General features: G+C 35.7%; 1 protein-coding gene across 1 annotated transcript in view; it reads left to right on the top strand.

Annotated features, from left to right (window-relative positions):
• The window catches only part of NCAM2 (neural cell adhesion molecule 2), a 324,932-nt gene extending 298,494 nt beyond the window's left edge, over nt 1–26,438 (top strand). Inside the window, exons 16-18 of the mRNA XM_075033906.1 lie at nt 15,045–15,249; nt 19,371–19,490; nt 25,737–26,438. Coding sequence (XP_074890007.1) covers nt 15,045–15,249; nt 19,371–19,490; nt 25,737–25,848 — 437 coding nt within the window. The 3' untranslated portion in view covers nt 25,849–26,438. The remainder of the gene's footprint in view (nt 1–15,044; nt 15,250–19,370; nt 19,491–25,736) is intronic.
• The last annotated feature ends 201 nt before the right edge of the window (nt 26,439–26,639 follow it).

Below are 26,639 nucleotides of genomic sequence, written 5' to 3'. Positions count from 1 at the left end.
TCATATATTTGTGGAAAGAGAGAATGATTTTTTTCCACCACTTGCCTTTCTCTTCAGCCTGTGAGCTCTCTAGAGTAAGAGATATATCCCAATGTATTTGTGCTAAGATGTCACAAATCATCCTCTACACTGATTTAAAGCTTAAATAAATATAACAAGGGACTGATATAATACAGTTTAAATGCAAAATGCGGTGCTTAACTGTTTTCATCTACTTCCATTACAATTTCTTAAAATTCACTTTCTAAAGTAAGTAAATTAAGATGTAACCAAGGTTATTGTTTATACTACACAAGATTTTCTATATTTCAATTTCTTTTGAAGTCTATTTTGAAACAGTAGCCTAACACTGATATTAGTCACTATCCATATAATTACTGTGCCACTGTAGCTGAAAAAAAACCCCCTCAATATCCAGTCAAGATTAAGATGTTTAAACATACACTATATTGCATGAACTTGACTGTATTATCTGCCAAAAAGTGAACTTTCAATATAAATATTAGTAGAAAATATATATGCAAACTTCACATATTGCACTGGGTTACATCCAGACATACTGTGAGGACTCGAATGTCTGAGAAGTTGCATGTTTTGAAAAGCAACTTTGTTTTATTCCCACCCTAGTATTAAAGTCAGTATCTAATTACCCAGCTGCCTGTGCTAATTGCATTGGTCATTCATATTTCAAGTGGACTTATGTCCATATTATTGATGACAGTTTTGACAGTGGTCCATTCTGGTCTCCTACGATAATTCAGGAACAAGGTAAACTTACTAGCAAGAAGAAACAGCTAAACCAGTTTTTCTCTTCTTTATCCCCATGCATGATCAGAACCTTCATTTTATGTAATCATTGACTTTTTTTTACAGTTTCTTCTTTCAGCCTATGGGCTGATGTGTGTTGCTGCTTCAAATATTCACTATTTCTGATAGATGTTGCATTGTAGTTTCCTGAGTTCCATGTACCTCCAACATATGAAAGACACCTGAAAGGTAGTATTTAGGTTGGGCTTGGCTGAATGGTTTTGAATCTCAAGGCGAAACAAGAGAGTTGGTAGCATGCTTCAGGTTAAGTCCTTAAATAAATTGTTTTAAATTTAGACCAAAAAGTTTACCACTTTGGCTGCTGTTGAGAACCACATGTTGCTGCTATTAAGGTACACCTTTTCTAGGTTTTGAGTACTTTACTATCCAGATTTGTCCAGAGCACTTCAATGGTTACCATTTCATCCACACTTTAATCATAAATTGATGTTTCTGTTAGAGTAATGTCTTTCAAATGATTGTCTTTGGCACAATGTAAATATTAAATTAATTATTTTTTCTCTTTTTTTTTTTCCTTTCCTACTATCACTGTTTTCCTTTTGATACTTTATTTTTCATGTTTTATCAACTTTTTCACTTTTTTTTTTTCAAATTTACTTCTTCTTCACACTCTTGATTTCCTGTAACAATTCTTATCCGCACAGATAGATGCTGTGAAACTACTAGACGTGAAAATGGAGGCCAGTCCCTGCAGCTGAATGCTGCTGGTTTCTCTTTCATTGTATTCATAAGTTTCTGGTGCATGTTTTGATGCTGTTGATAAGGCAAGCAATATGTTTTCTTCCTTTCCCTCTGAATTTTATATTTACAGGAAAATAAACACAGGCCTGTATAAAAAATGGTACTTTTCTATAGCTCTTCTAAAGTTTCCATTCCTGGTTAAGATCCTAAATACTGTACATACTTCAGTCTGTACATGCAAAATTCTTCATCTGGCTTTTTGGAAACCTTGTAAGTTCTGTGACAAATTCAACAGATGATGCTTGGCTCTTCTGTTTGACAGAACTTGGAGAATCTGACTTATTTAATTTGTTCAATGTGATTTGATTTTATTTTCTCAACTATATTTTGATTATAAAAAAAAATCTATGCATAGACCTTACCATTGAAAGTCACATGGCTTTCTAGGTACACTATCAATTGGTCTTTCATGAGAGCATTTTGATTCTGTATTAATCCTTTTCACAGAGTTGTCCTTACACTAGCTCCTTCCATGATGTACTTTAAACTTATGCTTAATATCGATATGTTTTGTACTTTCTAGTGAATTTTAACAAACATTTCTTCCCTAATTTATGATCTCTGAATTGCTTTAGTTTATAATATTTAATTCCCTATACTTTTCCTGTGCCTCTGCAGCCATGCCTCAGCACATAAAATAGGTCCCTGCCCACCAAACACACTTCTTGTGACTCTAACAGTGACACATTTCATTTCATGGCCTTTGTTGGACTTGAAGCTCCAGGGGGCTCAGTGTTGACCTTTAGTAAAGAATGGGGAAAGTAGGTTTCCCTATTTTACACCTTAAGAGATTGGTTTACAAACTCTGCATCTAGAACAATGTATACAATACCTCAGAAAAAAGTTCATTTAGTAAGAGTTCACATAGACATTTTTCTGCATATTTGATTTTAGAATTTATGTATTTGACTAAGTTTATGGTTCATTCCTCTTCCATACAGAATAACACAAGAAAGCAATGCACTTTAAGAGCTAAGGCAGAATTAAATATCTATTTTTAGATACTTCCCGTCAAATTGTTACTAACCAAAACAAAGATAATAAATTAACAATACATGTTGATTTTTCCCCTCTTATAGTTCATTTCTTTGGAGATTTAATACCATTATCTTATAACTTTGAAATTAATTGGTCAAATTTAAGTTTTTATGTATCTTCACCTGTGTAAGGGATATTCTTATTTCTAAGAAATCGTTATTATGGTCAGTTTTGCCAGTTTCAATTTATTCTTGGAAGTATTTACTTTAAAACATCATTAACAAAACCTCTTCTCATCTAAAACAAATAACAATAATTTTAAAAGACTGGGCTGTCACAAGTAAGATGTCTTCAGAATGCATGTGTGTAAATCTGAAGACTTATTTATTGGCCAAAATACTTTTTTAAAAATTTCATATATTTAGTATAATGAAGTAGACGGAATTCAAGCAAATGTCATTCTAAAAATGTTAGCTTCATTGTGATCTGTAGAAAATCTCTCACCATGTTCAGTGGGGCCACTATTTCATTTGCAGCCCTTGCCACTATGTTATATCACTTTAACCTAATGCTCTGCCATTAATTTGAAATTAATTACATTGAGATGTGCCCGGCATAGTATGGTAAAGAAGTAGAATTTCTATTCTAATTTTGTAAAAGTCAAAACTTTGGGTTCCTAGTCAGAGTCAGTTGGGTGAAAGCCTAGTTTTCCATGCACAAACATTGTGAATACATGGATTAGTTTTATAAGTGTTATTGTTGTAACAAAAACTATGTATTTGTTTAATGCTTAAGGGCTTATTGAATCTACAGACAATAGTTAATGAAGGATAGGGATCTTAACATTAAGTTATCTTTTTTAATGAAAATTTTCTCTTTAACTGTAATACAGAGGATTTGGAATTGCTAGCTACATGTAACAGTTATCAAAAACTTTCAGGTGTGAGAACACGTTTTCAGTTCAGTATAACTCTGATAAGTGCTATTGCTTATGCTAAATTTTTTTTAGGGGAAGAATCACCTTGGGCAGGAACTTTTGCAGAAGGCTTTATTTGTTTCTAACCATTTCTAAAATCCAGATAGTGAAAATGTTTGTTGTTGTCATTATTGCCACTTTTTTCCTGTGGTAACAAAACAAAAAACTGCAAGTACATCTCTACTTATGATCAGAGAACTGACTTTTGGCAAATATGTAGTAAGTAGATGCTGCTTGTATTCCCAAGGGGGGAAAAACCCCAACCTGCCCAAGTCTGGCCTCATTAGAAGCCTCTGAAAATCTCAGTTCACAACTGGTCAACAGTGAATAGTTTGATCTCCACTGAGTGCGTCGGCACAAGCAGACCACAATCTGCTCCCAGGAGCTCTTTCTCAGTTTGCAGGAGCACAGTGGTGCACAAACACTGGGGCTCCTTCTCGGACCAGGGGAGCAGTGAATTCTTTTGAGAGGCTGTTGTCTGCAGTCATGTCCCTTCTGCCATTCTGGTCCCATTGTAAGATAGGGGCTGGATGCATATAAGGAAACAGAATTTTCTCTTATGGACACAACAGAGATAGAGTGCTGTTCTGAATAATAACAATCCCAACTAATGAGCATCTGCCACTGGATTAAAAGGTCTTGAGTAAAACTTAGATGGTTTTATAGAATTAAACGTAAAATAGGGTCTCATTAAGGTTGCACAGACAGTTTGATTCTGGTATTTCCTTGTTTTGCAGCATTTTCCTAATTTCCTAAAATTTGAAACATTTAAGCTGTTCTACTAAACATTTTCTTACATATTTTACCTGCCATCTACTTGTCTCTGTTCTTACTTTTTTTATAAAGCAAGACAGGAGACTACTACAGGTATGTATAAAAGTAGAAGAATTAAAATTTCTAAATAATTTTCTTACTCTGGTTAGACATTTGAAGTACTCTTTACCAGTTATAAATTTATTATCTTAGCAAGTCATTCTAACATTGCTGATGACAAGATAGGAATTAGGGCACAGGGAGTGATTGACTGTGAACTCTCCAAACATGTTGTGAAAGAGCTAATGAAAAGCCTTTAGAAATTTTAGAAGCTAAATATGCATTATAAATGACAAGTTGGCTTTTATCCTCAGTGTCACAATGCCAGTGGGATAAAGAGATAAAGTTGGATCACTTCCCCTGTTAAATGAGAAAAATTTTAGGTCTGCTCCAGTTTATATTCTTCTGCTTTATACATTCTGAGGTTATCAGGTAATTTAAATATGATCCTTTTCTTTTGGCCTTACTCTTCCCGTCAAAGTCCAAAGACGATGAGTTAAGCCAATATTATAGGGATTCTGTGACAGCAGAGCCAGACAGTTCTGGGCAGCGTCCCAAAACCTCTGTAATGAGAAAGAAAAAGAGGAAGACAATAATGTCTTCGGGTTGTCATGTATCTCCTGAGATGAATAACTAATACAGTTTTGTTTGTATTTCTCTTTAAGAATGTTTCATAATTCTTTCTTTAAAAACAATGACAGCAAGATTATTTTACAATATTTTGTGCAATCTGTGGGAAGATACAGAAGATTTTAAAATCTTGTCTTCCTACAGACAAGAATGAGGAAAAAGTGAGAAGAAACATTTGCAAATTAAATTATAATTGGTAGGTATAGGCTGAACAGCTTTAAAATTGCAGTTTAAACTGTATTACAATGATAAATATGTCTTCACAAATCAAATTAAATATTCTGCTGTCATTAGTACTTAAATGTTAGAGAAGTAAATTTGTTCCTTTAAATGTAGTAATCGTAAAAGGGATTTTAGGTCTTATGATTGACAGTGTAAAATGTTACCATTTTTCCAGCATTGTCACATATTTTGAAATGCTAATATTCAACTGCCTATTGGACTGAAGTCCTAAAATATTCTGCATTGAACTTATGCCTTAAATCCAAATTGGTGGCACAGAAACATAAAAAGGGTAATGATTATTCTGTGATATAGCAGTATATCTCTAAGGAACATTACTTTTTAAAATGTTTTAATTTACAACCTTTTGAGACTAAGGCTGGCTTCTTCCCTAATCAGGTTTTACTTGTTGTCTTTCTTGTTTCCAGAGTTTTAACAAGTTCCTAACAGTTGCAAATTATTCATGAATCAAAGTATTTGCATAATACAACTTCAAATGTGATCCTTCATTTATTACAGTAGGGTTATTAGAATATAAATTGCTGTCTAGCTAAATAGGAAAAACATTGCCCAGAAAAAGACATGTATGCTGCATACATCAGAAATAAAATATATCCATCTGTGTGGTTTTATGAGGTGTACAAAACATACCATCACCAAGCAACAAAATAACATTCCATTTAATTTTGTGATGGAAGTATAAGGCCAAGCACTGATGTAAAAAATATGATGTCCATATGAAAAATAGATATTTAAAAGATAAACAGATATAGTGGGTTAATTACATAAGTAACTGTATGACTAATACTTGGATTCCTGGGCCTTACCATGTATTATCTTTCCAGCATGCAAACCTCATTCACTAAATTTAGTAACTCTTTGTGTATGCAAATGTAAAGTTAACTAATTAAGCCTTACAAAACAATTTCATTTTTTTTTAAAGAGGTAATGGAGACTTATATACAATTTGTGATTGTGCTAATAGTCTCCAATCTTCTACCCATTGTCCAGTATCTTGATGATTTCTAATTGCTCATTTTTGGGGGATTTTTACAAGAGAAGGAAAAAAACCTCTTACTTTTAGGAAGTAGTTTGAACAATATCAAGGCAAATGCAGCTTCTGAGGTCTATAATGACATCACTGAAATCTTTGCTACATCTAGAGCTCATCTGAGCTTATCACATTGTACTTCATCCATCCCATTTCTCCAGGCGTATAAGGAATCTTAAGTTTTCCTTTGGTACACATTTATCAGGCTTAATGTATAAGTGATGGAAACTCACAGGGAAAATCCTATTCCTTGTAATGTCAATGACAGCGTCATAATAAAGCTAATGGTGTCAAATATCAAGTGTAGAGAATCTACCAACTTTGCCTCTTTAGAAAAAAGTAGCTGTATGGAAGCTGTGTGCTTGAGAGCTGTGTTAAGTTGTGATGTTTTACAAGAACTAGATCAAGCAACTGAGGTAGGAATATCCATTTTTGTTCATTTTTATATGTTCTAAAGTCCTGAGAAACTGTAGTAGTAATTCTTGCCACCATAGTCCCATTATGTTGTATGATATTCTTATTAATAGTTCTTTATATTTATTTTACATGTTTAACATTTTTGTAGTGGTAATTGCTAGTGAATATTTTATTTTCATATAATTTTAATTATAATGCATGTTAAGTGAGCTTAATACAAGCAAAGTAAATCTTACTGAGTGTATATTTCCAACAAAATTACATTTGAAAATATATACAATGTACTAAAAACTACTTCTGTGAAAAATATTGCAAGCACTGCAGTTTCTGTTTCCAAAAACATGAAAGGCAAGAAAAAAATCTGGATTTAAAGTAGTTTATTTTAATTTGTGAAACAATGGCTTTTTTTTTTTCATCTCATTCATGTTTCACTACCATTTTGCTCCACTGATTTCTTCCATACATGCAGTACTTGCTGTCATCTCTGCTTTCTTCCTGAAGAATGTGTGCATAGTGTAAAAGTGATGGCCCTCAGCATCTTTCCAAACACAGTGTCAAGAAATGTATGTAACCTTGTGCATCTTTCATCTGTTGTTCAAAGTCCATTTTAGTTTATGCAACTTGTCTTCATTTTTGTAATAAACTGACTTAAAGCATTTCTATCTGTATTTTCTTTATTACTGATAAATGCTGTTTTTCTTGTGTTATCTACATTATGTATTTTGTAACTGAAGAGGTTTTTAATCATTGTATCAATATTTTTGTTTCAACAGTAAACCTCAGTTTTTTATCCAGTAATGAATATTTACCCCCCCCCCACACAGAAAGCGCCCCCCCCCCCCCCAAATCATTACAATTAGAAGTCTTCAATTTTTAGTTTGGCTCATATTAGGTGGTTGCCATGCTACTCCACTAATGGAGCAAGTATGTGAAGTGTCTGTATAGATATATGGCCTGAGCGCTTGAACCATATAGATTTAATCTGCCTACTTGAAACAGTTGTATCCCAAAAGGCAGATGTTTTAATACTGGGAGAGACTATATTGGTACATGACACTTAAACCAAGTACAACTCTGCTGACACTTGCAGTTGTACCAGTGTAACTATTTCAAGTAAAAACATGCACCATATACTGGCTGCACCCATAATATTAAAGTTCTCTTTTTGTAGCTAATGCTATAAAATAATTATACATTTAAAATATTATTCCAAGTAATACATCTCAAAACTGTTGGTTTTGCATTTACATGTGTCTTAAAGAGCTAAAAGAAAGTGCTGTCAAACCTGAAATATTTTATCATTTCAAATACAATCCCAACATAGTTCAACATTTTTCAGGTCTCCTGACTATAGTACTCTGGTTACAGCTGTCATCCAGTATAAAGATGCAAAAATCTCTCAGGTCTTTGTGGTATGTGCACCGTGTGATTTTGAATTCCCCTAAAGAAAGCAATTAAAATAATTTATCCTTTTATGTAATAGCAGTACTGAAACCACACATAAGTGTATGTTTTCAATACCCATGTCAATCTTAATTAATCTGCACAGGTTCTTGGAAATTCCTCCAAGAGACATGTTCAGTAAATCTGCTGTCAATTTGAATGGAAGAAAGCAGGACACAGAAACTTAATTATTTCCCTAAGGCCTTCTGAAACCTGGGTGCCGAGCTGATGCCACAAACTCCACAAAAATGCCATCATTGCCCAACCTGTCCTCCCTCAATGCACAGGAGGGCTGGGATCTCTCTGCCCGCTTTTCTCTGGGGCTTCACATAGAAGTAGGCACTGGTAAAAAAATACTCTTTACTATGGTGACTGAGTAAATACATGAAAGAAGGGGCTGTAGCTACCTGATAACTCTTTAGACATGTTAGAAATGCTTTTGAAGGCTGCGTAGGGATAGTTTGATGATGCCAGGAATAATTTTTTAAAACTTTGCTTAAAAAATAATAAAGCAAAACTCCAAATATAATATTTTCACAAGCCAGCACACTTTTTCTAGTTAACACAGCCTTCTTTCCTTTCTCTTATCCCTTAGCGGACACAGACAAGACATTGTTGACAGGAACACTCAAGCTGCTGACTGCATTACAGCATTTGTTTTATTTAGCATTTATGTTTTGTTTAAGACACCTTCATAGGAAAAATGATGTAAAGGGACATTAGAGTAAATAAGAACTCAAGTCCTACTTACTCAGTACCCAGAAAGTGTCATAATAAAATAAATTTTCCTGTAAAATTTAGAGGGAAAAAGTAATTTCAGAAAACTTGTTGGCAAGAGGATCTCTGCCATAATAAAGAAAAGCTCCCTCACTCAGATAAGTATCAGAAAAGCATAACATTTCTGATAGATACCATTTTAGACATGCTCAATTTCGTAGCTCACATCTTTATAATTGATAACCCTGGTTGGTACCACAGACTCCCTTGGCTGTGAATGCCCATCCCTCCTGTGCGCCGTTGTCTATGGTATACAGCCCCTTCTTTATGGCTCCTCTTGCTGCCAGTGAAACCATTAAAACTCCACTGCAGTCGGGCTCAGATTTCATTGGAGACGGTAGACAAATGAAGGTATGTCATTTATGAGTAGAAGAAAGTTAGCAGAAACCATCTCTTCAGTCAGTTACATCGGGATCAATAATACTGTCCTCTTATTTTTCAAAGCTGTGTGTCAAGCATATCTGTCAGAACATATTAGTCAGTTGGGCAGTACAAAGCACATACCTCATGTGCTTGTACACTACCCTTCAGCAGTATCTGTCCTAGCAGAAAGTTATAGGAAAAATCACTGGGGAAGAAAAAACATTAAAATTAATGTTGATTATAGCCTTGGTAGCATCTTTTTGTATTAAGGAACAGGACAGAAAAGGATATTACTTACTGTCATGGTCTCTTTGCATCTCACATTCCCCCAGTAAATGTTGCACAGAATCATAATAATTTTTTAAAAGTTGATACTGCAACTGTATTGATTTGTTTATTTCATTTGAAGGTAGACATGTAGCTCCTGGCCAGTTACCTAGTTACCTGGCTCAAAAGCCAAGTTTTATTGGTTTAAATTGCTAAAAGCAGCTCATGCAGCTCTGGCTTTGGCAGACAAATTATTGGAGCTTGTTTGCATAGGGGGATCATTGGTTGTTTACTCCTTTTTGCCTGATGTGATTTTTTATCTCAGTAAGGAACAGGAGTGCTTAGTAATGGGAAGCTTTTGTACAAAGCTAAGAAATGGTTCCTCTTCTAATTAATATAGTCTTCCAGCATCATACCATTCTCAGTAAAAAAGCTGAATACATGCTACATTCACAGGCTACCCAAGATAGAGTTCATTCTAGGTACCTGTAACTTGTAAGATTTGCTATCCTTACCCACCCCACCCCCCCTACCCCCCCTTGCCAGATCTTTAGCTTGACAATGCTTGTTCTAGCAATGGTCTTAGCTTTCCACCATTATAGTATGAACTGGTAGAAAAACCATGTACAGTTGTTTAACTTTTTGGTACTACATTATGATTGTTTGGATGCTTGTCAATGGATACTGATTTTTAAGATCTATGTTTTCTATCTTTTTAGAGATTTTGAATAATATATACATCTTGTAAGCCTTTGGTTCTAAGAAAAGTTCCAGATCATATCTAAAATTCAAAGACAACATTCATAGGCAGTGGAGAAATACCATCATGATTGGACAGCCTTTTTTTAAGAGTCAATAGAGCAGAGCAGTTCAAGATGATAAATAAGAATGTGCTTTTTTTCTGCCACTACCCAGTGCAGTGTTTTCAAATTCATCCTCTAGCTCATAATTTCCAACTACTTTAGCTCGAGAGCAGTTCCTACTTGAGCTTCAGACTGACCTGAAAGAAAGGACAAACTTATGCATAGTATCCCTGCACACTCATTCTCATCCATTCAAATGTAGCTGCCAGGTGCTACCCTATGAGTGCAGGAAAGTGTTTAATAACATTACTTTTTTTCTTTAAAAATGTAAATTACTCTAAAAGGTTAAGGGCTATATAGAATCATCTATCTTTGATTTTTCCTTTAATCCATGCCTGCTAAGGAGGAGGGGACGAGAAGTAAGGCACAAAAAGGTGCTAACTTGCTTCTTTTTTTCAACAAAACTTAGAATCACTGAATGGTTGAGGTTGGAGGGGACCTCTGGAGGTCATCTTGTCCAAACCCCCTGCTCAAGCAGAGTACTTATTATAAAGCTTGCAATTATTATTTTATTGTACCAGCAGTTGAATATATACAATGTGATTCTGTAAGAGTATGGAGAAATTCTGTTACATCAAAGGACATACATTCATGTAACGTCAGTCCAAATGTCTTAATGTTGCATATTAAGTTCCTGTCTCTTTGTGCAGAAGCAAAAGCTTTTATTTTTCCACATACAAAGTATAACTGTATATTTTGTGTGCATATGTAGATGGTGGCTCTCTTTAGACCTGCTTCCCTTTAGAGTATCTGATATAGACTCCTTAAAGGAATTCAGTCTGAACTCACATTTGAGGGTCCAGAAAATTTATCTTTCCAGTTAGTTCTCTTCACTTTGAAATTCTGTTTTACTTGCCAAAGCTCTTCACTGCTCTTTCCCATTCAAATAATGATTTGTGCAAAAATGTTCAGTTATTTTATTAGAAGTTAGAAACACAACTTAATGAATAAGTGGGAACTTGTAAATTGCCAATACTTTCCATGCCTTTTATAGAAACTTGCTTCAATTTTTTAAATTGCATTTCTGAAAGTTTTGTAATCTTACTTCCTTAAGTATTAATTGATCACCACTGATTTGAGGAAGTGGATGAATGAAGTAACTTTGTTTAAAGTTGACGGTTTCCTTCATTATCATGGCAAGGTGTATTATATTATTTATGTCACATTCTATATAACAAAAAGCATATAATTTTAAATTTAGCATATTTTTGACAAATGATAATTGAAACTTACTCAGAACTATGGAACTTACTTGCACTTTTTTTTTTCAACCAGTGTTTTAAAAAGCTCCACTATGATTAGATTACTAAGTCAGGTATACAGTAAACCTTTTCACAAAATTGTTAAGAACTGATTGTCTCACATTAACATTTTTTTTTTTAAGATTTAAAATCATAAAAGTGTTTTTTTTCAACTAGGAAAAAAAGGCATATAATGTATAAATATTGTTAAAGAGCACAAAGAGGAACTAGTGTTTTGAGTCCATTTGGTACATACTGGAACATTGTTAAAAAAAAAAAAAAAATCATTGCCTTATAATGTGGGGGGTTTTTTTGTTGGTTTTTTTTTTATTGTTTAAGAATTGTTGCAGTAAAGCTATTCCCAATTTAATTTAGGGCAAAACTTTTTGATAACAAAGGTGGTTTTCAAAGTTGGTTGAAAGGCTATATGTAGTATAACATTAACATTTCATCCAGTCACAGAATTAATACTTCCTTTGATTTCATAAGATCTTAAGACAAAATTTCACATTGTTTTGATACCATAGATATATTAAGATATGATTTTTGAAAGCAGTCAGAACAGGCCTAAGTCTGCTTTAATAGAAATTTGCATTAGTTTTACAAGTGACTTTTGTGGGTGCAGATAGACCAGTACAAAGTCACAGCAATTTAAGAAAGAATAGAATTAAGCCAAAGATTAACTTTAAAAAAAAAATTATATATTTTCATTAATATTAAAAATAAACCATAACAAAGGTACTTTTAAAGCCTAAGACAGGTGAGAAGGCTGATGACAGCAGTGCTCCTCACCCCAGAGCAGGATGTGGACACATTCCTGTCACTCTTTGGGGTGTGGGAGATAAAGGAGACAAATGTTGGAAAAGTATTGGCAAACATAAAAAATCAGACTTTCAAATGTTGTGAAAAAGAAACCTGTATGGACAAATGGGTTGCAAGTAAGAAAAATAGGACTCGGGACAAGTAGGGCAGTAGTAAGGATGGGGAATACTGAACAAAAAGGAAATTATCAGTCATAAAGAGATAGAAAAATATGTAACAGTCAAATATTTAGGTCTCAGATGTCTCACCAATACCAAGAAGAAAAACAGTGAAAAACAAAGTCTTACCCACAACTATGGCAAATCAATCTGAATATCACTGTACGAAGGAGTAATATTGTTACTATAAATATTTCCTTCACTTGCCAGTGAAAATGTTGTGTAGGCTTTTGTGTCACTGAATCATTCGGGGCGCGGGGGGGGGAGGCTTGCCACATCACAATATCCCAGTGACACTGGAAATGCTGTTTACATCAGTGAAAATTTTATCTCCCCATGGTAAAGATTTCTTAACACTGCATTAAAAAAAGAAAAAAAAAATCCTAAAAATGCAACAGCAACAAAACAACCCCAAATCCCTTTAAAAATATGGAATAAAATACCCTAATTTTTTCTCCTCCACATTTTATTTAGTGGTTAAGAAGGTATAGAGAGGAAAACTTTGCTGTGTAAAAACTGTCTAAAACTGGACTGTATAGAATTTACGAGTATTATATCTGTTGAAACATATGAGCTTTTCAATAAACTGGAATTAAATATCTATTTATATCTTCCTGACAATTCAGACTGGTAAACATAAATGACTGGCATTTACAAAGGAAGTTTTGGAAGATGTATCAGAAATTATAATATTTAACTAGGAATGTTGATGTTGAAAAAAAAAGAATTCTTGTGAAATGTCAACTTCCAATATTGCTGATGGGGCTATACATAAATGATACATCATTTCATTAATGTGCCATTATTTTTGTTATTTATATGATGTTTTTTAAGTCTTTCTGAAGAAAGGAAAGTAACTTTGAAGTAATATCTGCCTGTTTATCTGCCTATCCATCCATGTAAATATATTCATTGAATTCTGGCTTATTGCATAATAACATTCTGAAGAACAGTTCTATAACAAAACAACCCATACAATAGACTATGAATCAATTACATAAGAAGTAAAATGTTCCCCTTCTTTTGAGAAAATTTTTCCATTTAAGAATTCTGTCACATAGACTAACAGAATATATATTTCTGTTAGTATGTATTGATTTAGAAGTCCTCAAGAAAGTAATTTTCAAATTGTTTGAAAGGGTAAATAGATACTTTCTTAAAAATTAGTTAAGCAGCAATACGAAAGCTTAAGTGATATTCTTAATCTGAAAACAGTCCACAATGTATCAGGGAGGTGGAAGAGAAAGAAGAGGAAGATGGTAATAGTAGCCCCATTAAAACATTTTTATTTTATTACATTATATTATGTTTTGGTGTCTGTTACAACAGTATTTGAGAGAAAAATCTTGCTCCTATTTTGGCAACAGGCACAGATACAGCTGCAAATGGAAATGTATCACTGCACTGCTGACTCATGCATCACTCCAAGGCATGGTAACACTAAGCAAGCAATGCTTATGTGCAACACCAACATGCAAAAAAAACAGTTCCACTCCCCTATGGAGTTTGCTCAGGACATAGCGTCACAAAACGCAATTGTCACTAGCCAATTTCTGAGACAGACTGGCACCTTCTTGATTTAGCTGGGTGCATGAACCATTACTGAGAAGACTTTTTTCCCCCTAGTTTATTGATCAGATACAAGTCCTATCCTTTATAAGGGTCATCTGAGTTCACAAACACAATAGTTCTTTTGAGAATCACACTATTCAAAACAGTCTGTAGCATTACTGTCTGTTATGGAAATGTCAACTGAGTCAAAATATGAAAATATTTTTTTCTGAGATTTGTAATGAAGTAAAATTAGCTAGGCATCAGCTTTCATAATACAAATAAAGAAAGCAAGATCAGGTGTGGTATATGTTTATTTTGAACTGTATGAATGTATTTTCAAGATACAAGACTTTATAAAATGAGTTCCTAACGCTATAATCATTTAATAATATACATAGTTTTCCTCGTACTAATTTATTTAAGACTAAGTGTGTGCAACTGTTTGCAGATTAAATAGCTTGAATTAACTTCTTTGAAGACTTGCAAGAATAAATACTGGTTTGGCACACTCTGAAACCTTTCAGTAACTCTGTGTAGCACCACTGCTAATTAATTATGTTGAACATTTAAAATGTTTTTCTTAGGCTGCATACTGATACTCTTAGTCTTGGAATGTTAAGATGTGATGTTATTTGTTATTAAATAATGTCATTTATGCTCTGTGACCATATTGGAATTTTGGCAATGGGAAAATATTATATAGAAAAGATGTGTTTTGTGATTTTTTTTTTAATCAGGTTGTAGACATGCTTAATCTTCAGGACAGTTTATTTCCATTAATTTCTTAATGATTCATTTCTAAACATCCTTTAGCCTCCTGGCCTACAGCTTAAAAGCTTTAGAAAATGCTATTCTTTGGGATGAATTTTATTAATAAATTTTAATTTTCTTTCCTTCAAGACACTCTTTTTAATGGTCTTGGACTGGGTGCTGTCATTGGCCTGGGAGTGGCAGCCCTTTTATTAATCCTGGTTGTGACTGATGTTAGCTGCTTCTTTGTACGACAATGTGGATTGCTAATGTGCATCACCAGGAGGATCTGTGGTAAAAAGAGTGGTTCAAGTGGAAAAAGTAAAGAACTGGAAGAAGGAAAGGCTGCTTACTTGTGAGTATTAATCACATATTTTGGAAACTTCATTAAAAGAGAAAGTTGGCTGTCCAACTTATATTAACTTTATGGCCATTTTGTGGTGTGACAAAGGGAATTAATAAAATATTTCTATTATTTGGAAAGGTGTTCCTCTGAAATGTATAAAATCGTTTGTTGTCAAATGTTGTCTTAAAAGGAAAATGGACACAAAAAAGGCATTTACCATACCTGACTTTAAGATGGCCTCTTTGTGCAGCTTGACACGAAGGGAATCAATCGTAATTCACTAACAGTTATAGGCACATCTTTGGTCCATGAGGAACAAGTAACAGATCAGTGCAACTCCATTTCTACAAATCCATATTTGAGCTCCTAATACCCAAAAACTCAGTGAATTTTTTTTCAGTGGAAAACAAATGCAAATGACTGATCATTTATGTGCAAATATGTTCTCTTAAATGATAGGAGTGGATAGTGAGATCTCTGCAGAACAGTTCAAGTACTGATTGCATAAAGTAATAGTACTTTAAAGACCCAATGTTTACAGGGTTTTCAAAAGATAAGCTCGAGAGAGGATTACTTATGGTCCCTCATTTTAGGCAGTTCAATATTTTTAATAAAAAAATGCTTAATTTCCTCATTATGTTCATCTGATAGCATGCATTGTAATATTTGTGAGAATGCTGTCTTTGTGTGTTTAAATAACATTTGCTGGTCCAATTCCTGTGTGCTGTAGCTCTTCCACTAGTCAGGCCTTGCAGTTCATTCTCCTGAAGCTTCCCAGATCCCATCCTTCCCCAGATGCCTCTAGAGCAGATCAGATTCTGCAGCCCTTATTATTCATAGCTGTATTGGGCTTCTTCGTTGTCGGTAGTGGAGGTGTAAGTGTCTTTTTTTGGTTTTAGTTCTGGCTATTGGGATTCAGAGACTGTGTCTTTCTTAGGTAACTTGATTACATTTCTTGGTTGGGTTCTCAACCCTTTTGGAAACAGCTCCATAGAACAAAACCGGTCATAAACAGGCACAGAGTATTTACATCAAATAAGGCTTCTGAATAGAAGTTATGCCATAAAATAGCTGTTTCCTAATTCTCCGCAGCTTACAGTAAGAGAAGGAATAACAGCATTTTTTCTATTATGTGAGGCCAGCATGTCCAGGTTAATAGAATCAAGATGTGAAGCATCTTGCTCTGACTCAGCTGTCCTTTCCTATTGAGCACAACAATCCAGTTTGTGATTTAATTTCCATTCAAGAAGTGACCAAGTATAAATTGGTGTACAAACCCTCCTGAATGGGAAGACCTTAGAGAGCAAAAGTTGCAAATGTCACTTGACAGCAGTTTATACCTTGCTATCAACATCTCATACCCAAATGCCATTCCGTGCTGTCCCAGAAAAGCATAAAGCTGGTCAGTTAATATTAATTCCTTCATGACAATTCTTTTGAAGAACAACTATCTTATTTAATTATATTTCTTTCCTTGTTGGGTGAACTTCAGTCAGTCAGATCTTAAGATATTTGGGACTGTTCTTATTTTAGCCTGTTCTCTGCATAAATAAACTGTCAGGCTAAAATTTCAAGACAGGATTGAAGAGTCAAAATTTTAACTTATTTCATGCTAGCTGCCATTCCCTAAAAGACATTGACATTTCCCTATTTTAAATTTGTCCATTCACATACTGGATTTTTGAGTGGGTTTATGGTACAGTTCTCTGTTACATTTTGATTGTAGCATATATATAGTCATTAATTATGTTCCATATGTAAAGAATGTAGATGATATGATGCATGTAACATACACGTAGCCACCTGGAACAGAAGTGACATAATGTGTTTCCTACAAATGACTTTCCCTTTTGTGGAATTTTTAATTGTTACACAGTTTGTACTTTCTGTACAGATCAATTTCTCATTCCTGTGTGAATGCTGTTCACAAATAACATCTTTCATAGGCTTTTGGTCATGCAATAATGTATGTTTGTCTGTAAGAATGTAGATGTACAGACAAACCAAGTAGAACTTACAATTCCCTCCACCAGTCCTGCTATGATCCGTAATCTTGTAACAGATATGAGGTAGCCATGACAGCTATGTGCATCATCTATAGAAATAAGTATTGTATTTATTTGTGTATCTTAAAGTAGAATTGCACTTGCAGAGGTGAATAACCATATGCATTTTTTTTTTTAAATAACGAGAATCTTTTAGACTTCTACCCATTAATTCTTCCTTAGTCAACTTGTTGGCTACACATTTATCTGTGCTACACTCTTATTAAACTGCGAAGATTTTCCTTGAGGATACCTACCAGAGGATGGTAGAGTTTTCCAGGTACTTTCTGAATAGATGGATTATTGTAGTTGTAACAGCCTGTTTAACAATTATCTTCCCAGGAACAATATGCAAATGTGAGACATGAATTAGACAAGGGTTTAACTAGGTTTTTGCTATGGCACATAGCAGTCTGACTGCTCTCCAGAATGTCACAGGTCCAGAAAATAATCTATTAAATATAAAAGTGATTGTGCATCTGTTACTCAGTTACCCTCTGTTTCCAGGCTGCAGCTGATGAAGTTCCATGATATAGTTCCTGATCTGATGACAGTAATAGGGGTGAAATATTTGCATGGAAAGAGGTTTTATTTTGGAAATATCAAATATGTCTTTGGTATCCTTTGATCTTCCTTTTGAGAGTAAAATTATATGCAAGTTAATTAGTACTAATATTGTTAATACTTTTGTAGCAGTGAGTAGCTATTTCCATACCATGGCCATATGATTGAGAACAGCCCTGTGGAGAAGGACTTGGGGGTATTTGTGGATGAAAAGCTGGACATGACCCAGCAATGTGCACTCACAGCCCAGAAAGCCAACTGTCTGCTGGGCTGCATAAAAAGAAGCGTGACCAGCAGTTCGGAAGAGGTGATTCTGCCCCTCTACTCCACTCTGGTGAGACCCCACCTGGAGTAGTGTCCAGCTCTGGAGTCCTCAGCACAAGAAAGACATGGACCTGTTGAGACACGTCCAGAGGAGGGTCACAAAGGTGTTCAGAGGGCTGGAACATCTCTCCTATGAAGAAAGGCTGAGAGAGGTGGGGTTGTTTAGCCTGGAGAAGAGAAGGCTGCAGGGAGACCTTACAGCAGCCTTTCAATACTTAAAGGGGGCTTATAAGAAAGATGGGAACAGACTTTTTAGTATGCTCTGTTGTGATAGGACAAGGGGTAATGGTTTTAAAGTAAAAGAAGGTAGATTCAGACTAGATATAAGGAAGAAATTTTTTACAATAAGGGTGGTGAAACACTGGAAGAGGTTGCCCAGAGAGGTGGTAGATGTCCCATCCCTGGAAACATTCAAGGTCAGGTTGGATGGGGCTCTGAGCAACCTGATCTAGCTGAAAATCTCCCTGCTCATTGCAGGGGGGTGGGACTGGATGACCTTTAAAGGTCCCTTCCAACCCAAACTCTTCTATGATTCTATGATTATCAACAAAAGCATGACAACAGTCACTACTCCATCTTCCTTCAATTCATTGTCCAATTAGCACAAAGATTATTCACTTACTTACATGTGAGTAAGAACTGGCATATGTTCCTAAAATGAGGAAATATGACATAGAAACAAAGAGTTTCTTCTACCGGTGCGAGCAGAAGGGGCTAGATTCTTACCACGCAAGGGCTCTTTACCCCGTTCTGGCAGCTGGGATTATCACAATCTCAGGAGATAAAGTACATTTCTGCAGTATGTATACTAACATAAATGCTCTTTACACTGCCAGAAAAGTTCAAACATAATTAGGCATCAAGTCCTATATTTATTGTACTAGGTTAGAAAATTTTACATCTATTCCCATGAAGAGGCCATCGTCTTATTATTTAGTCGTAAACAAAATGCTCTTTTGGGATGCTAATCCATGATGTTTGCAGAGTTAGGTAAGTAACCATGGATACAGGATGCTTTGAAGACTTCAAGGAATTGGGAACACACTGCTAAATGTGTCTCAGTGGTGTTAGTCACTGATAATTAGTTCTGCCTTTTCTTTGCCCACTTTTGAGAGAAGAGATCTTGGTAATTAGTTATGTGTAATGTATGTGGTTAATATGAAGATATAAGACTAAGACTCTTTTAATAATTTTTAGGAAAGACGGATCAAAAGAGCCAATAGTGGAAATGAGAACAGAGGATGAAAGAATTACTAATCATGAAGATGGGAGTCCAGTAAATGAGCCAAATGAGACAACTCCCCTCACAGAACCAGAGTAAGTAGCCTGACATTCCCCGCAGTTTCACACAAGCTCTTCCTGGCTGCGAGGACGGACTGGGCCTTCCTTCTCTCTGGGAGGGAGATAGACAGCATCACCAGAATGATGTGTTGTGACAATGCAATGTACAAGTGTGATTTTTTTTTTTTTACAGTAATTGATCTAAATCATGGTACCCCACAAACCAAAACTGAGGTTATGATTAGATATTTTCTCTTCTTTCTGTGACCCAGAGTACAACTACATTTAAGCATTATTCAGCCCTTGGTTGGCAATACTGCGATAGCGGCAATCCTGCAGCATATCTTTACACGACCACCCGTTTGGAGGTTAGCGAGTATCTGGGGAAATTTTCTGGCCTGCCCTGATGCCCTGACTCCTGAGGAGTTCCTCCTGTGCTCTTGGTGAAAACAGACCTTGTATCAGGGTGGGGAGGTGCAGGCAGCTCTGCCCTGCCCTCCTCAGCCCACTGGTCCCCCCTGCCCAGGAACCAGGAGCCCTATATCAGCTCCAGCCTCATCAGCAGCCTGTGCCCAGCCCTAGCCCCAATGGGACATGGACCCACATGCTGCTGCTGCCCCCAGCTCTGCTCGCTGCATTCAGGGGTTGGAGGGTGAGGGACAGGGTCTGCCTGCACTCTCTGGCTCTAGGCTGCACCAGAGCTTGCCCCTGGTGCTCCTCTGTCACTCCTGGCTAACCTCCAAACCCATGGGGAACCACGGCTGGCAGAGGCAGGTCACAGCCCTGCCACCTTCTCTCTCAGCCCCGGCACCTGCAGGCACCTCACCCCCACAGTCCTCCCGACCCTGCAGTGGTAGCTGAGCAGGAATAGGAGGATTTTTTTTGTTGGGTGCAGCTGATCTTTGCCAACTACCCAGCAGCTATCAACCACCCTGCAGGAATAATCTCCTGACTCTCAGGAATAGCCTTAGATTGAGTCACACACACATCCCCCCACACACCCTGTATGTAGTGCAGAATGATCCCATGCTCCAGAAACCCACCTCCTCACAGGGTAGTCCCTTCCTGCTTTCATTCACATAACTGAGAGCTTAGCTCAGTATTTAAGTCCACGTGGTCTAATTGGATTAATAGCACTGAAGGGCAGCCATTTTGCTGAGTTCCCTCCTGTCCCCTTCCCATCCCTGCAAGCTGCTCTCAGCACAGAAACTGCAGCAGTTCTCACCCGGGCTTGCAGGCTCTGGTGGCCTCCTGAGTCACAGGGACCAGCCGTGGCCTCAGGGATCCTGGACGCTGGTGGTCAGGTCCTCTCCTCCCTTTTGTGTGGCAGCCCCTGGAACAGATTCAACTGGGTAGAGAGGCTGGTGTTTGCACCTGAATAGCACTTTTCAAAACTTGTGTGGAGGGTAGAATAACATTTGTGATGGGGCACAAGCAAGCTGGTATTTTGCTAAGCTTACTATTACAAAGAGAGCCTCTGATATGATATATTTTTTTTTTAATTCTGAAAATTTAGTTTGAAGAGAAACTATTATTTCAACAGAAGTGATGACAGTGCCATTCCTTCTATTGAGAGCCCACCTAGTGGTGTTAAAAGACGTGAACTGATTGCTCAAGAGTTTCATCTCTGAGCTTCAAAAGTTGATTAATTTGAAATTATTAAAGAAAGCTCCAAGTTTCTTTGGCTTGAGCCCAAAGCTTTCCATGTGTTGTGAAAGTCTCCTACCTCATGAGATCTTAAAGCTGTCAGAGCTATGAAGACACTTCTGTAGTAAATATAGAAACTCACCTGTTGATTATTTGATGGTATCACAGTTGTTTTTTAAAAGGAGAGGATGTTCTTATAAACTTTTTCTCTTTCTGAAAATACAACAAAATTACCTTCCTTGCCATTATCTAGATCTGCAAAAGCCAGAACTTTTAATAAGAAAAAAGCTTGTGTTATTGGCTATCATTGGCATTTGTAGTAAATGGGGGGGGGGGGGTTGGGAGGGGGCAAGTATTAAGTAACTGCACATTAAGCTATATACTTCTTTAAAGAACCTGTACCTGAAGACTTCAAAATTGTGTTAATTAAATAATTATGGAATTTGTTGAATGACTACTGATATGTTTGCTCTTCATATTAGGATTTATAATGAGGGGCACTGTAGAGAACCCACAGTTATCTAAGGGGTCAGGGGAATGTAGCTGTAAACATTGTGCAAGTCCATCAGGCTTTGGATATGTTAGTGGGTAAGGCACCAGGGCCACATTTTTTCGTGCTTCAGGACTATTTGTAACACCAGATCTTGCAAATACAAATGAGATTCATCTACCAAGGGACATGATACCAGGAAAGATTAAGTTCCATTTTTTCCTGCTTGTCCCAATCATTAGAACAGCTGACAGGAGTGAAATATGAGAGTTAAAATAAAAAATGTTTTATTATCTTAGGGGATGGGGAAAGAATCAGTCACTGGTGTCATGAAAAAATAACTATATCATAGGAACAACTGATAAGGAGTTTGATGGGTATTATGTCCTTGGGAGAATAGGACTGCTAGGAGACATTAATAATTATGACAGTTTCCTTCTTGGTAATTTCTTCTCCCACAACCAATGGCAAAAGGCAGCAGTCCAAGGTACAGCTGGACAGAGGTCAGCTGAAGATTTGGAACCTTGTAATTTAGGAAACCAAAATGAATAGAGCATCATGCAATCAGGACATCTGAAGGGACACTGGTATAGGGGAACATGGAAACAACTTCTCCTCAGACACAGGTCATAACCGATGAAACAGAAGCAACATAAAGTACGGGTGAGACACCACTAAAGGAAAGGAGGACGCGGTAGGGTAGAACTAAGTCTCTCAGTAGGAATAACACAAAAACACATTGTCAGTAACAGGTGCTATCAGCCAGAAAGGCACATGCTGAACAGGGTGAGGATGACCAGTAGGGATCTTGGAGGGAAGAGCTTCGTTTGCAGAAAGGAAAATTTTCAAGGACATTCCAGGCAAGCAATGTTCATACAAGATGGGATTCATTCTGACTAATTATGGGTGTCTTAAAGGTATACAAGATAAGCCTTCAGTTTACTTCAGATGAAATATTTTGAATAATTAGTTTAATTATTTTGAATAATACCAAATTATACTCAGAACTTTAAATGCAATTTAAATGCATTTGTGGGAAATAATTAATAAAGACATGAGTTCCTTTTACAGTAATAGAGTATTTTCATTATATTCCTTAGCATATTATTTGGCAATCTACATTTTGATTCAGATGATTCTTGTTAAAGCCAAGTTTGAGATCCATGTATGACAGATGAGCACAAAGCACTTTTACCTGCAAGTCAACAAGTTTTAATAATGCTAGCAGGAAATCAGTTTAAGCTGTGCATTTCATGTTACATTTCTGTAATATAATTAAAATACCACATGAAATGTGGTACTATAATTACATTCCTAGTCTGACATTATTGTGATTCTCTTAAGTTTTTCTTAGTATTAATGAAGCTGAGTGAATTCCAGTATCAAAATGGCTAGAAGCCATTTTCCTATAAAATAGGAAAGTAAATATTCTAGTTAAAATTTTGTATGAGTAATATCAGCAGGCTATTGCAGTTAGGCCACATGCAGCGCTATAGGAAGTCAATATTATTAATGATTGATAACAGCCAGCATCTGATTAAAGCAAAAGAACCTTTTAATGTTCTATAGTCTTTTTTTTTTTCCTTCAAAAAAGCTTTTATTATAAAATACTGTAAGATTTGAAAGGATTGGTCTGCCCAGCTGAAAGATATAAAATTATTTCAAACAAATGTATCTAAAGAAAAAATAGGTGTAGGAAAATTGGTGTAATTAGAACTTTTAAACCTGATTTAGTTAATTAAAAGAGGAAAATTATGGAATCTGTTAATAGAGATTAAATATGAATTAATATTTGAATCAAATGGAGAGGAAATTTCTAAAATAAAAAAATGTTGTCAGAGTAAAAAAGGATAATGTCTAATGATAACTGAACTGATAACTTCACATCATATCCAAAAAACCTCTCAAGTTTTTAAAGGCAGTAAGGTCAAAGAATGGTGGATAGACTTTTTGATGAGGAAAACTTGTAAAATATTTTATTTGTTTTTCATTCTTTTTCTTTTTCCCTTGCTTGCATTGAAAGCAAGGCTAATTTTATCACAGTTTGCATGAGCATGGATTTCAGTAATATCTAGTATCCTTCAACAGGGTTTTAGCAAATCTTCCTATTTCAAATAATTTCTAATTATTTGTAACCTGTTCTTAATCCACTTCACCAAAACCAATTTATTTACATTTCCACACAGTGTATTCTGTCAATTGCCCAGTGTTTACTCTGACTAAATATTTCCTCCCTTTCAGCACCATCTTTTGAGAAATTACTCTGCCTTTATATAAAACTAGATTAAATGAGGTCTTTTTTTTAATAGCAGTTTAAGTGCTTTGCATTATCAGGCCTTTAACACGGGTGCCTGCTTACCTGAAATGCATCTCATGAGCCGTGCTTCCTCTGCCCCAGTGTTTTATCCTCTTTTAAAAATAGATTTGTGTCAATTCTGCTGCTTCCATTCTTTCAGGCGTCCTGTCATGGGCTGAAGTCTGTTTCCTTTGGGTGTGCCATGTGAAACAGACAATTAGCAGAGAACTCCCTCTGTGCTCAAAGCCAGACAGCTGATATATTTCTCACATATTTTACTGTAATAGAACAAGCTAGTCTCCTCTTTGTTTTCTCTGACTTAGATTGTGCTTGTTGTTTAACATCTAGATAAACAGCATCTTTCTTAGTTCATTTCAGACAGCCTAAATTTCATAAGACTGAGAATTTAGGTATTGCTTTGTTTGATTTGTTGTTATTAAACACCGTTATTACAAGACATTCCTAAGGGATACCTCAGACAGGTTTTGAACAGTATATTGCTCTTCGGGATATCAAAGCAATCACAGTGGAAATTTACTGAAACATTTAACAGTTATTATGAATAATAAAGGCATATGCATACTATTCCCTAGTTAAAAAACAGAAAGCAAACCCAAACTGGAATCATGATTAACAGATATTATGCCCAGGAGGCATTATTACAGGAACAGCTGAGTAAAACATACATATTTTTGACAGCTATATTTTTTGACAACTAACTACTGGCAGTAGGGAATCAATGTTTTTCAAGACCTTTTTTGTCGGGAAGAACGGCCGTAGTCAAGAATCACACTCAATATGAGTTAACATCTTGCTCGTTTACTGTTCAGACGTCTTGACATTTATACAAAACTGACTTGTCCACGCGCCTTATACAATACTCTAATTGGTACAATACCCCGTTTCACGCAACACTATCTTATTCTCTATTGGCTGTGCAAGCTTCTTCACGAGGCGTCCAGCAGTTACTTATCTCATTCTTCAGCATCCAGGTGTTGTTTGTCAGGCTCTTCTTATCTTCTTTTTTCCCAGCGTACAAGGACACAGCGTCCTTGTCTGCTCCAGTATTTTGTAAACTTATGCTTTGTTCCCACATAACGGCTGGATTGCTCACATGCCTTTGCCCAGCCAAGAAATCCTCAACACTTTTTGAATGAAATCAGTGTTTTGTCGTTCCTGTAAAATAAGGGTGGGAACTCTTTTGCCATTGGAATTAAGTATTATAAAACTCTTCAGTGTTTTCTCTAAGTTAGTCTTAAAAGAGCTATGTTATTAATGCAGCTAGATTGTGTGATCTGGCAAAAATAAATTGTAGAAGTTTTTAAATAATAAAATAATTTCCATTACCTCCTTGTGCTACAAGAATTTCTTTCCTTTACCTATGTCTTGGCATATCCTCCTGTGATAGATGTCCTCTTTCGTATACAATTGAATTTACATTTAGAAACAGGCATAAAAAAGGAGTATAATCTAGATTCAGCCGAAGGCTTGACTGTAAGTGTTTCATGGTATCCTAGGAAACACATACCTCTGTACTGTCTTGGGTCAAGTTGTTTGGCATTCTATTGTTTCTTTTGTCTTATTGAAGAAACTGCATTTTGGACAGCAGCAATGATCTTATCATGTGCCATTTAGCTTTGTCTGGCTTTATAGAAATTGAAAGAGTTAATATCAATTTCTCTAAAAGCAAAGAACCTCAGTGCTCATAATAAAATAGTTATACATTATTTTCAAATAATTATGGTTTTAGAAACACTATGAACTGTATAAGCAATACATATGTTGTAAACTTAAATTCCAGATTATGTGTTATTTATGTGTTACCATGATTCCTCTTTTCTTCTGACAGGAAGCTGCCACTAAAGGATGAAAATGGGAAAGAAGCTTTAAATCCAGAAACCATAGAAATCAAAGTTGCTAATGACATCATCCAGTCAAAAGAAGATGATAGCAAAGCATAATAAGATAAACTACAGCTGTCTGGATAATGCATTTGGATTAAGTAACCCTGTGACCAAAACTTTACAGCTGACCTTAATTCCTTGGGAAACTTAAGCTTGGAATAGTTAGTACATGTGTACATATGATGAAACAGTTTCTGTCTACAGTTCCTTTCTATTTTTTTTTTAATGGTTTTAGTATGTAGTTTTGCTGACACCAAGTCCCATGGTATAAATTTGAAAAAATCTGCAGAATAAGAACTGTAATTTATTATATGACAAAGTGTGTCTATTTAGAAGACTAGTTACAAAGCACCCCTAAACACAAACAACACATCAGGTCTCTCCAAATCTTACAGTGTAAGCTACATACATAAAGTGCCATATACTGCTGTATTTGTTTCCATTTATAATGAAGCAAAAGTTTAGGTTGCCTTCAAAAAAAAGAAAACCAGTCTCAGTATAATGTTTAAGACCTTAGTACTGGCAGACACTCAGTAGTCATTCCAGCTGTGCTTATCACTTGAAGCAAATAAAAAAAAACCCCACTCTTCAATATAGAGCCAGCTCCACCTGGAGTTTTACCTTAGGTCTTCAGTAAAATAAAAAGATAACCACAATGTACAGATTTAAATTGGCTAAATAATTTGTAGCAGTATATTGGCCTCATCCCAACTACATGAGTGTGACTCGGAAAGGCTCCAGGATTTTCAGTGCTTCATGTTTTCTCTACTAAAGTTTTGGAGGTTGCATGTGAACTAAAATGCAGCAAAGGTGTGAAAAGAAAACTCTATTTTGATCATAATCTTGGC

This window comes from Buteo buteo, chromosome 8, assembly GCF_964188355.1.
Source record: "Buteo buteo chromosome 8, bButBut1.hap1.1, whole genome shotgun sequence".
Taxonomy (NCBI): Eukaryota; Metazoa; Chordata; class Aves; order Accipitriformes; family Accipitridae; genus Buteo; species Buteo buteo.
Note: the sequence above shows the minus strand (reverse complement) of the source record. Positions and strands in the feature narration are given on the sequence as shown.